Source organism: Struthio camelus, chromosome W (assembly GCF_040807025.1).
Source record: "Struthio camelus isolate bStrCam1 chromosome W, bStrCam1.hap1, whole genome shotgun sequence".
Classification (NCBI taxonomy): Eukaryota; Metazoa; Chordata; class Aves; order Struthioniformes; family Struthionidae; genus Struthio; species Struthio camelus.
The window spans coordinates 66,128,993-66,141,476 of NC_090981.1; the positions used below are offsets into that span (position 1 = coordinate 66,128,993).

Sequence of the window (12,484 nt, forward strand, 5' to 3'; positions counted from 1 at the left end):
TGCTGTCAGTGTCCATTCATCTGCTCTAAGGGCGTTTGTGTAAAATGACAATCCTGTACCACGCGGATGTGACAACTCATCGTCCTTAACCACTAGGTAATTTTCTTTCTGCTAAGCTGTTTTTTCCAGTTTCCTTCAGAGAGAGATGAAGGTACTGGAACTTGGCTTGTTTTTGTGGACAAAAGAGCTTCTTCCTAGGGACCTAGAAACATCCTAAACCTGTAATTTGTTTGTTTGCTGAATTTCATGACTTTGGACAAAACAAATGTCACACGAGCATATCTTCCCTTTCAAGCCAGAGTCTTTCATGTTGCTGGTCAGCAAAACGTTGACATATCATGGGGCTGACCCCTTCCCCCCCCCCCAGAAAAAAAAAAAAAGTGGAGTGCTCACTCATGTATTTTACATCCCAGTCACATATCAAGATCTTCCCTTGGCTTCATTTCCACTAGTGTCGTTTACGCAAGGCAAAATCCTCCCTGGTGCTCATGTGGTCCCAGAGGGTGGAAGCTACCCTCCAACTCTGCCTGCCGAGCCCCTGTGGCAAGCTACAGCTCGGCTCGGAAGCAATGCCGGTCCACCTGTATCAGCTGCTCCCTCCTGCAAACTGCCACCGATTTGTCATCTCCGCCCCATTTCATGCCCTTGAGGATGCATGTTATGGCCACCTATTCTCACAGCTGAGTTCAACTCAATCTCTCTCTCTCTCTTTCTCTCTCTCTCTCTCTCTCTCTCAATCTCTCCCCCTCTCTTTTTAAAGCACCTTCTATTTAATAATTAGTGCTTTCCATTCCATAATTGGCACTAATTAGCCAGAGGGTGAGAAGCATGCCCTTCCCCAGGGCTCCATGATCTCTGGGGCTCCTTTCTTTTTTCTTTCTTTTTTTTTTTATTTCTCCTTTCTTTTTAACATGCCACACAATTTTGTTCAGGAGCTGATGTGTGATATTGATCTACATAATGAGCGCTTTTGACAGTCTGGGCACATTTGGGAATAATTTTATGAGCATATGAAAAGCTTAGGCCAGAACTGCTCGTTCTAAGCTGCTTCCAAATGAAGCCACAATTGTTCAGAAGTGACAGATGAGCAATAGTTCAGGAGCTGGAAATTACATGAGTTGGGAACAGATTTTTCTTCTTCCTTTCCGGATGACATGTGACTCATTTAGGATTTGCTTGGTGATTTTCTACTTGTCTCAAAACAGACTGTAAATACCAGTTTCCAGTGAAGAGGGTGAGGGATGAAACCTTTGTGGTCTGTAACGTGGTAGGAACTCCTGTTTCTTCTTCCTGGGATAAATGGGATGTTTTCTGTGTTTGTTCCTTTTCCGGATCCTGATGAGCTCCTAAGCCCCCTGATCTCTTGTGGCAGAGGGTTCTATAGGCTTTATATCATGCGGAAAATACCAGTTTTGATGGCTTTTCTTGTCTCTTGGTTTTGCTGCCCACCTTCCTCCTTAGCCAGAGGAGTCGAGAGCTGCATTGCCCAAAGGTCTCTGCCGTTTTTATGGTCTCAGCTACCCACCAGCTGGGATGCTCTGTGCCTGCTGCTGGGGTTGTGGTGTTTGGGGGAACTCAATGCGTTTGCTATAAAGAGATTTATGTTCTGGGGTTATTGTGTGTATTTTGCAGCACGTAGTGAGCTGTAGTAATTGTCGACTCTACTCACGCTGTTTCCGTTTTTAATTTGCGAAGACTCCCCAGGGACTGGGAGCTGAGTGACGCAGAACGTGCTGTATGGTTAGCAAGGAACCTGCAGCTGTATGAGCTTATGCTGTGAATTCAGCCAACGTTTGCAAACGGAACAACGTGTGCTGTGGTCAGGAGCTCTTGGAGAGACCTCCCAGGAAATCCCGAGCGCTGGCAGCAGTAACGTGCGTTCAACGTGAAGCTCTCCTCCCTCCAGCAACTTGCCCGTTGAGGCAGCCGTGCTGGTTCTGTGCGCTTGATTTGAGCACGCACGTGAAATCTGGCGCATCCCGAGAGCGTCAGATTTATTGTATGAGCAGTGAGCAGTGAATCAGCGTTTGTACAGTAAGTCCTCAGGAAGAAAGCAACTTGGCCCGGTGCTTTGAAAGTCATATAAACCCAAGTCTTGCTCAGAGAAACATTCATGGCCATTTTCATGAGGGTGAAGGTGTCTTGGTGTCATGAGGTTCACGAGGTGTGGAAGTGTCTTCAGGAGGCTGCATAAGTGTCTTTCTGTGCCTTTTCTGTGCTTGTGGAACATGCCTTTTATTTCTGTCCCCCGTAAAGATATGGTTTGGTAAGCACCTGCCCTGTTCTGCACCAGAGAAGGTGGCTTTTCAGTGACATGCAGGGAATGTCCTGTATGTTGGTAGGAAACAAAGTTGACTATCTTTGCAAAGGAGCTTTATGGTATTCTGGGATCAACGCGCTGGTGGTGCATGTGAGAGCATCAGCTTGAATATCATTAGAGCTGCCCTTACTAATAATGCTGCATTTGGGGTTTTGTCAGCTTTTCTTAATTTAGATGCACAATTGTCAATTGGTTTGGATGGCAGCTGTTGAATTCCTTATGTATTCATTCACTGGTTAAAGAACAACTGCAGGATTTGCTAAAGGCTCTTATTGTCTCTTCAGATCAGAAGAGGTGAGAGTGGTTTGAGTTCAGTCTCTTACCTCGCTTGAAGTAAGTGTAAGAGTGTGTGTGTATGTTTGCGGGGGGGCTGTGTTCGCATATGTTGGTTTTGGGAAGAGGAGATGGGGTTATTGGTAGGCACGGTAGAGAGGATCTGTTTTTGTTTTGCAGCAGAACCCTTAATTCTGTGATCATCTGTGCACTGAATAAGACCATCCTAATAGGGTTTGTAAAATAAGCCCCTGGATAATGGCTTCTTATGCTGCTAGCTATAATCTGCATGAACATATTTAGCCCTTCCTGTCTAAATAGCGCTAGAAGACCAACTGGTTCAGCTTCCAGAACAGACATCTAATGGTTATCATTATCTAAATTGTGTTTTGGATAGGATCTGTGCAGATGAGGAGCTCAACTGCGCCTCATTTCCATTTCAGGTGCAAAAGCTGGGTCTGTGCTGCATCTGAGTACGTCTTGAGTGCGTCCCTACTCATGGAATGCATGGGAAGGGCAAGTGCCTGGTGTGGGGGTCTTCGGTGTACTGTGAGAACAAAAGAGTGACCTGGGTCGGACCAAGAATCCTTCTTTTCTGTCTATCTGTATGTATGTGTGTATGTCGTGTCTTCTAAAGCCGTATTTTCCCAATACGTTATCACTGCTTTCAGGACTCAGTTTTCCTAACCTGGAGTTGGTATCTTTGTGTTTACAGATGTCTGCCCCATGGAGCTGTTACGTGACCAGTGTCAGGCAGATCAGTTGCTGAGAAAACTCCTTAGAAAACTGCAGAATTAAGGGCAGGGAATGAACTGCATGACCTTTGGAAGTCTCCCCCAGCCTGTGACTCGCAGGTCACATGCTGGGCCGTCTGAGATAGCTATATTCCTGGACTATAAGCTGGAGGCCAGCATACCCTGGGCTTTCTAGATAATTAGGTAGCTGAATGAAGCCCTGAGACCTGATGATCTAATTTGGTATCTGCATCTGTTGGTATTTTCACAGCCTTCTTTGCTTTCTCTGCTCTGTATTTTGGCTATAGCAATCAAGACTATGTTTTAAATCCACATACAGAACACTTAGTGATTCACTCGTGTTCTCTATCTAAAGGTTCGGCATCTTGGCTGAGATATCCACTAGATTCCTAGAATCAGGCGAGGGAGATTTTCACCTCCTGAGGATAGCTTGTGTTAAAACATCATAAAGTCCCAATGTCCTCTGTAGAGTATTTCACCTTTAGATCTCATGCTAGCTTGCTAATGAGGTTGGCAAGGGGTTTGTCCACCAAGAAGCACCCTTGTGGCTGGGTTGGCCCCCAAGGCTGGGGGGGGGGCAGGCGGTGTGAGCCTATGGGCCGGTCCCGTTGGGTTTGCCCTGTAGCAGGGAGACAGGGGACACGAGGGAGCTGCTCAATTCACAGCTCTCTACGGAGAGGCAGCTCAGCAGACAAGGATATGATTTGGGAGCAGAAGGGCCAATGTCTGGTCAAAGCAAACCTGGGTTTGTGCCTTTTGTAATGGCAGAGGAGTGTCTCTGGGTGCAGGGGGGACTGCTCTGACTGAGCCTGCGGATAAAGCTGTTGTCACCAGTGAATGCGGCAGGTTGTGTGTAGGGGATTTGTACTTCCTTTCCTTGGAGGTGATACTGTTACTGCCATGGGCCTCAAGGTCCGTGCTAGGCATTAAGGTCAGCCTGAGAATACCACGATTCAGACATGCATGGTTTCTTCCATGGTTTCCAGCCAACTGGCTGATGTAGCAAATGTTTCATTGCTTTGCAGGATTTTTCCCTTTTTCTCTCTTTCTAATGCATTTTTAACAACCACGGATTTTAAAAATAGATTCTGATGTGATCTCTGGTTCTTTTCCACATGCAAACCTCCTCCCTGACCCTTATACTCACGATGTTGAGTCAACATCATCTTCACTGCAGTGCTGTTTCTGGGGCAGCTAACCTCAAGGGCAAATATGTGCTTTATTAGTTTTTTCTCTTGTGCTTTCCATATCTTTGGTTTTAAGGAGGAGGATAAACAAAGTCCTTCGATGGAAGAGTATTACCGTTGTAAAGGACCTTTTTACGCTCATGCACGCTCTTCATGGAGCTCAAATGCAATCGGTGTTGTACAGTCAGTATTGGTGGTAACTCTGCAAAGATGCGTCAAGGTCACTGCAAATCTGAGACAGAAGAGATGGCATTGGAGCCTACGTCTGCTGTGGCTGGAAAAAAATCCTTGTTTATGCTGGTCTAGGGCTGCACGTGGCAGTTTCTGAATGGAGTCGTTCTTAGAGCCTGATCCTGTGTTCTTACGTTGCTCCCACCGTAAGCTGTTGTGAAGGAAATGCCCTCGCAGTTATTGGAAAGTATAGGGCTTGTTTTCTGGTCAATTGTTTGAAGTGTTGGAAACACAGGAGCATAACAAAAAGCATCCTGCCAGCAGTAACCAGTAGACTTTGGCTGCTCTTTTTCTAACCTGGCTTCTTTTTATAATTAGTGGATTTGTAGAAAGTAAAAATAGATGCTCATGCTTATCCCTCAAGGAAGGCTGGAGCGTCTGCGTGGGTGTGCGACAGAGAGGTGTTGCTTGGGAGGCTTGACAATTCAGAGGATGAGGAATTAATTGCTATCTTTTTTTTTTTTTCCCCCCCCAGGCCCCCTCCATTCTCACTTTCTTACCTGGAGTGATGGAAAACTCGTCTGTGGCGTCTGCCTCCTCTGAGGCAGGGAGTAGCCGTTCTCAGGAAATTGAGGAGCTGGAGAGATTCATTGACAGCTACGTCCTGGAGTACCAAGTCCAAGGCTTGCTGACCGATAAAACGGAGGGGGACGGCGAGAGTGAGAAGACGCAGTCCAACATCTCACAGGTTAGTGAAGGATGCGGTTTAAAACGGAATGCAAAATGAGGGCACTGGGGTTATAGGGAAGCCAGTGATTTGTGCAAACGGCTTGTTGCCTCCGTTAGGGAAGCAGGTTCAGCTAAAGTGACTTTGCTTTTATAGGAGTGTGAAGCAGGGCAGAACAGCATATTGGATTTTTGGGCAGCTTTCTTGTTCAGCCGGATATGAGGACTCAAAGTGGTTAGCAAAGATCTCCTGCCAACCGCATTTGATTTTTTTTCCATTAAGTGGTCTAGAGATGTGCCCTGAAGTTTGGACTTCTCCGGGATTCCTGTTTCAAATAAAGGAAAACAAGACATGGCTGTAATGCATGGCTGTCCCACGCTGTCCTCCTGGGGGTGTGCGGTGACAGCCAGGAGTACGTGTGCAAGCACCGTGGGATGCAGGAAGGGGCCAAGAGAGCAGAACCCGTCTCTCTGCCTCTGGTCAACCCGGTGGTGCTTCACCAGAAAAATGCCAGAGGACTGTTTTGCCTGGCCTGAGATAAGTTGCAGAGACTCTAGCTGAGGAGTATCCAGTACCAAGAAGGGCTTCTGCAGTCCTAGTGTACTGCTTCCATCCATATACAGAAGCCTTCAGGGATTTTAATGAAAAGACTGAATGAATAAAAGCAGTTGAAAGCCCCAAACGCTCCCTAACAGCATTTAACTGCTGCGCATTTCGATATATATAATAACCTATTTGCTTGCTTCATAATTGTTATGTCAGAAAAGAAAATTGCGCTGTTACAGAGGGTGCAAATACCAAGAAAACAGAGGGATGGTTTAGGGAAGGTGTGGTTTGGTGTTGTCATTAGAAACAGCTCTAACAGGGATCACGTCATTTTTCAAAATGGACATTGAGGTCCAAGGCAAGGAGGAATTTCATCTCCTGGACCGTTACTGTTCTGAGGGAAATCCTGTGAGTCTGGTGCCATGGGTACCAGACACTTGCCGAAGATGTGAACTGGCAAACTGCAGTGTAGATAAGCTTGTACAGGGCGAGCTGTGAGCATTAGCCCATGCCATTTCATAGATGTGGAGCCTGACCTCAGTCTGCCTTGATCCTCCATTTATAGCGTGAGGCTAACAGAGGTGCTTTCCTACCTTGCAGGCTTCTTGGTAGAATAAAGTGCTTGGGTGATAGAGCACTTGCACACTGGTTATGGGGACCAAATAATAAAACAAGCCATTGCCTTGAAGATCGTAAGAGCAAGGGTATGGACATCATTAGATATCTGAAACTGGAAATGCGTTTAAGCTGCGCCAGGTACCGCTCTGACCCCAGCAGCGGAGCAGGGACTGTGTCGTGTAAGGTCCTGCGCAAGCACCGGTGAAAGACTGGTCCCCTGCAAAGGGAACCCTTTTTGGGGAGTTTGCCAAACCCTGACTGTGGCTGCGATGTGGACGATGCTCAGCTGTCACGTTGCAAACCTGGGTCCTTGGACGGGTATGGTGGGCACTGGGGAAAGCTGTCTGGGGATGCAGGCGTCACGCAAGTGTCACAGGGCTGTTCCCCGGCCAACGTGGGCTGAAGGTACGTGGAAAACATTTGCTTGGGTCCCAATGGCCGCGGCCCTGAGTCCTTGGTGGGCCTTTGTCACAGGCCGGATAATGGCAAGTCGGCACTGCTGAGTCCCTCCCTCCCCTGCTTGTGGCACTTGGCTAACGAAGCAGTATCCGTTAAGGCTTGTCAGTGCTTCTGAAAAAGCACGGGAGATTTTTAATAATGGATGGGATACCGATTCCTGGGGGAGAAGTGAATCGTTTCCCTTTGCCCAGGGATTCGGTCCAGAGGGGGCTCTGGCTGGGGCTTTGCAACGCTTTTTAATCATCAAATGCTGCCTGGCTAATTAGGCTGCAGCAGCAAAGCTCAGTCTGCAGGCGGCTCGTGGAGAGGGGGAAGGAGATGGGGGAGAAGGTGCCGGTCCGTGGGAGGAGAGCGGGACTGCCCTGGGAGCCGTTCCCAAGCCAGGCTTGTGGATTCAGTGGCTGCGCATGGCATTTGTGGCCTTGGCAGACCTCTTTCCTCATGCCGGTATTCCTGGGACCGTTGCTCCGCAGTCAACTGGGCTGCGTCCGTAGCTCTCTTGGCGATCGCTTGTGACCAAGGGCCGGGCAAGGACACGTGGTCCCGTCTCCATCCGATCAACCCCAGCTCACAATGCAGAGTTTTACCGGCTTTATGCCGCTGCAAGGGTTGGGCGAGACCTCCGCTAGCCCAAAGCTAGAGCAGCGCGATCGCTGGGCAGCCCTGCAGCAAGCCTGCCCGGCTGCACTCGACCCAGCAAGAAGACCTTAGTGGAGAGGGTTTGCACTGAATCAGTACTTACCACCTCGTTGCTGTGGCTTCGTTCATGCAGTGCTCGGATCCCTCAAGACGGACCGACTCTGTTGTGAAGCCGGGCTTGGTGTCCGCAACGGGAGCGGAGCTGGGTAAACCCCATCAGGGTAATGGCTGGATGGCTTCGTTGCTTCCTGGCTTGTTTCTGAAACATCTGAGTGATGAATCCTGCCAAAATCCATGCTGTTTCTGTACAGGCTACAAGCCAACTGAAAACGTCGCGGTACGAAGGCTGTGTTTGCAGTTTATGAAAAACGTGTAGCGTTGTGCAGCAGGAAGCGGAGAAATCCAGTTTCTGTCTTGTTTTCTTGTATTTTTGGGTTTTTTTTTTCCAGGTTGTTTTCTTTCTCATTTCATGCTCAGGCCTATTGATTGCTCACAAATGAAGCCCTGCTGCTGTTTCAGCTGTAAATTGGGAGCAGCGGTTGGCATAGCAAGTGAAAGCCTCTTTTCCGTGAACTGCAGGAAGGGCTCAGTTCTCCCTTCCACTGCACTGTATTTCTGAGTTCAATTGCACTGCAGATCATAAAAGCAAATGTCCTGTGGTCTGTCGGAGAGAAACTTGCTTGAAAGAGAGATATGAACGATCCTGTCCTTATCTGATGCAAGTAGCACTTTCTTGATTTATCTGAGCTCTGCAGATTTGCTGTAGCTGACGATCTGATCCAGCGCTTTGGACCCTTTATATATTAACTCTGCCTAAAGAAATTAACCCTAAAAGGAACTTTTTTTTTTTCTTGAATAAATTTTGCTATAAAGAGGTCTTTACAAATTGAGGATCCAAGCCATTAGATGTGGGAGAAAATGCATTTAAAAATCAAGTGATCCAAAGTACTTCATAGTGCCATTTTTAAGCTCAGACTGGAAAATGGCTGTGTTTGAAGTGATGCTTTGGAGGGGCTTCAGGTCAAACAGGCAAGTACTGCTTGCTTTAATATGCCAAGTTTAGAAATGCTATTGAATTAGAAATAAATTAGTAGTCTAAGTTCTACAACCGCTTCACGGCTCAGAAGAGGCTTAATTCTGGATGGTACACAAATATTCATCCTGATTTCCCCCCTTCCATTAAAGGAAAGGATAAATGAAATCTGGTGTTCACTGCAAAGTTATCACACTGACCTGAGGGCAGTCAGCCGAGGGCAGTCTGTCCAAACCTTTGCCGCCAACCCTGGGCTCCCCATGGCATCTCCGGCACAAAAGCTGTTAGTTTTCATGACAGCCCATTTACAGTTTCCGCATTGAGATCCCTGGTTGCCACAACTAAATCCATCTTCTGTTTGTGGAAATGGAATTTTAACTTTCCGTGTTCAAAGGGAGCTGCTGAATTTTTTTTACATCAAATCTAGGGGTAGGGTCTCTGAAATAAAACCTGAGTGTCTTGGGGGCAGCGAGGGGGGGAAAGGACTAATGATGAAAGAGCTGAACATCCAGCCTTTTAATTAAACCATTTTTAAAGGCATCTCAAGTTAAGCAGCTAAATGTGCTTAACACCACCTCATTGGTGTCTACTTGGAAGTGGGAATTTTAGGTGAAATTCCAGCCAAATGCAGCATTTTAGGGCTGCGCATGGGGCAAGAAGCGAGGCAGAGACGTTCCATAAGTCATCTGTGTTTATCAAGTTGTCTTAAGGAATGCATCAAGGATGATGCATATTCTCTGGAAAGGATACTTGTGTTCCTACCTCTTACCCCAAATTTGCCTAAGAAATAATCAGAAATAATGTATTACTGGTTTTCTTTTTCCAGTCGCTTCTTATCAAAGCAAAAAATAAACATGCATGTATCCTGCTGCTCACTGGAGCTGCTGGGTGGGAAGCTGGCTCAGACTCTTAAATTGATTTGAAGGTAGCACGTTTGCTTTTAATGAGAGCTGGAGGAAGAAGGATGGTTTTATGGCTAAGGCACTGGACTGAGACAAAGAAAATTGTTTTTAACTGCAAGGTTCTGCCAGTAACTTAATCTTTAGCTTTGGGCAAGTTACTTAATCTCTCTGTGGCTCGCTTCCTTGCGGCTATAATAATGCTTTCGCTATCTGAGAGAGGATAAATCCACTCAACCATGTATATGAGATGCTCAGCCGGTACAGCATCCCGGGAAAAAAACTGCTGCCCTGAGAAAGGAAGGGCATGTTGTATTGTCCTGTATACTGCAAGCCACTTGCAGGGAAATTGAGTCTATAGCCAATCTAATGAAGGCTATACCTATACGTGGAGATACCCACGTTCCCATCACGTGGGTATCTCCAACCTTGCTCCCATGAGAAAAGAGAGTAAAGTCAGGAGAAAAATGCCCTTTCCTCTCAATTCTGTACGGCAGTGGAGGCTGTTAACGTAATGGGTGAGCCGTTCCTGTCTGTCGAGAAGCTCTCAGTTAGCTGCTGTTTATATGGAATTGATTTTTTTTTTTCCTTTTTTCTCAGTGTCTCAGCCCTTGTAATGTCACCCAAGCAGCAGCTCTCTCTGCAATGCTTACTCAGTCAGGCAGTTCCAGGACGAAAGAGCTCAGAAATGGGACTGGTTGAAAATGTTCAGTCTCAACTTTGGGGGACACCAAAAAATTGACTTTGGATTAGATGATATCTTTCATGTTTGTGTTGTGAAAAAGGCTTAATTTTTTTTTCAGCATGATATATTGCCCCTTTTATTAGGAAAAAACCCGAAATGATCCCTAGCGGAATTATTTTGGTACAAGCACCTCACTGTCAAACTTTGGAGGAAGTCGTAGTCATTGCATGGTTGCTGTCCTCTTCAGTGTGCTGTGCTGGCCCGCTAGGCTCGAGAGCGTATGATCCCTTATGGTTGGAAAGCCCCATGACGTTCACCTCCTTCATCATGAGGAAAAGCCAGTGTGGACTGGAGAGATGGAATCGAATCAGATAGAATATGCAATTTTGGGCTATGATTTTGGTTTTTTTTTTTTTTAAAAAAAAAAAAACTTTTGTGGAAATGATCTCTCCATCTTTAGTAAAATTATCTGTAGGTGGTTAGCCAAAGAGATGGGGAGGATCTGTGTCCTTGCCTCTTCTGCTGCACGATCCTGGGTGGTCGTATTGAGCTGATATTGTGGCAGCTCTGGACTAATATGTGTTATTAAGCTAAACAGGGTGGGGAGAAGCAGAAGCTGTGTAAGGCTCCATGGGAAACAGTAATCAAGACAAGTTGGGTCTGGGACATAGTGAGCTGGCCGTGCCATCCCTAATACACCAAAAACGCTACTGGAGCCTGCAAGGAAATACTGAGGATGTTTGTTTAACAAAGTTTCCTTATGCCTGCTCCTCTGGGCATGAAAGACGCTGTTGTAGGCGGCGTTTGTGCCGGGAAGCTTCTCCCTGGACGTATCCATGTGGACACGTGAGGCTTTCGGCGGCGACAGCTTCTTTTTCAATTTCTTGCAATTGTTCATGAATCTTCCCTCTCACCATCTACTGCTGGACCATGTCGGGGCCAAAACCTTTGAGATCTTCCCTCCTTTCCAGTGGGGGCCCTGTTCGGTGATTCCCGTGGCCTCGGAGAGCAGCTGGCCGGTGTTTGCTGTGTGCTGTGGACTGACTCAGCAGCGTCCCCGACCCAGGTATTATTTTACACAATGCCTTTCTATCCCTTTTGCAGTGGACGGCGGATTGTAGTGAGCAGCTTGATGGCAGCTGTTCCCCATCGAGAGGGAAGGGCTCGTCGGCTCACGAACACAATCAGGTAGGGGTTGTGTTTAGCTCTTCCTCACCAAAGCCTTGCTTTTATCTCTTTACTGTGTCATCTAGGAGCATGGAGGCTTTCTGTGCCGTCAGCGTTCCCTCTCCCAGAGAAAGAGATGTGCCGGGTGTTGCAGCAATGCCTTCTAAAGGAGGCCCAGCAGGGATATTTAGGCTTAGTGAAAACCAAGTGTGGAGATTCTTGATTTGCACTCTTGAGAAGCAGGACTTTTGGGTGGTAATGACTTGGACATCACTATGCTTTCATCTTTTTGCTTTCGTGCACCTTTTTTTCTTGTGGTTTTTGTACCACTTAGCCTTTGTTTATTGATACCTCATCAAGCCCCAACAGGAAACTTTGCTAGATTGCTAGTGCTCTGAGTGCTAGAAAATAGGGAGGAGAAATATTTATTGAGCTACCAGACCCATTTCAGAGCTGAGGTGCTTCGCCTGGTGTGAAGGGAAGCTGGGGCACAAGGAACAGATTTATGTCCCGGTACGTGTCCTGAGTTCACGTTCTGCTTCACTGTCCTTCCTGAGTTGCAGTCCGATGCAAATATGCGACAAGAGACCTTGTCCTTTTAGTCATCATGGAAAGCTCACCCCTGCTGAAGCCATGGGAGATGAAGAACTTCCTGTCATGCACATCACTTTGACCAGAAGCTTATTAAATATAGGAATTTAGGAACAAAGGAACAGAAGCGCAGGAACAGAAGGAATAAAGGAACAGAAACGCAGAATATTCCATTTATTCCTGAAGAGCTTATTACAACCTTTGTGAGGGAGCAATTTGCAGCATCAAAGCGGAGTTGGAAGCATGAGACATGGCTGAGATAAGGGAGCTCCGAGTAGTTACGTGTCTAAGTTATGTGCCTGCTGGGATATTAGCTACAATACAAGGGTGGTGTTGCAGGCAAGAGGATTAAAGAGCTGAGAGGGCTGACTGAGAGAAGAAGCAAAACTGCAAATCCTGAGAGCCAATGTTGAG

At 46.8% G+C, this 12,484-nt stretch overlaps 1 protein-coding gene across 20 annotated transcripts in view; it reads left to right on the top strand.

The window, feature by feature from the left end:
- Positions 1-12,484, top strand: part of LOC138060891 (CBP80/20-dependent translation initiation factor-like) — a 212,696-nt gene that overhangs the window by 43,664 nt on the left and 156,548 nt on the right. For 13 of the 20 annotated variants that reach the window (XM_068925331.1, XM_068925319.1, XM_068925322.1 and 10 more), the window contains exons 2-3: positions 5,242-5,454; positions 11,417-11,500. In XM_068925331.1, coding sequence (XP_068781432.1) covers positions 5,275-5,454; positions 11,417-11,500 — 264 coding nt within the window. In that variant the 5' untranslated portion in view covers positions 5,242-5,274. The remainder of the gene's footprint in view (positions 1-5,241; positions 5,455-11,416; positions 11,501-12,484) is intronic. The other 7 variants (XM_068925327.1, XM_068925333.1, XM_068925334.1 and 4 more) reach the window with 1 other exon arrangement.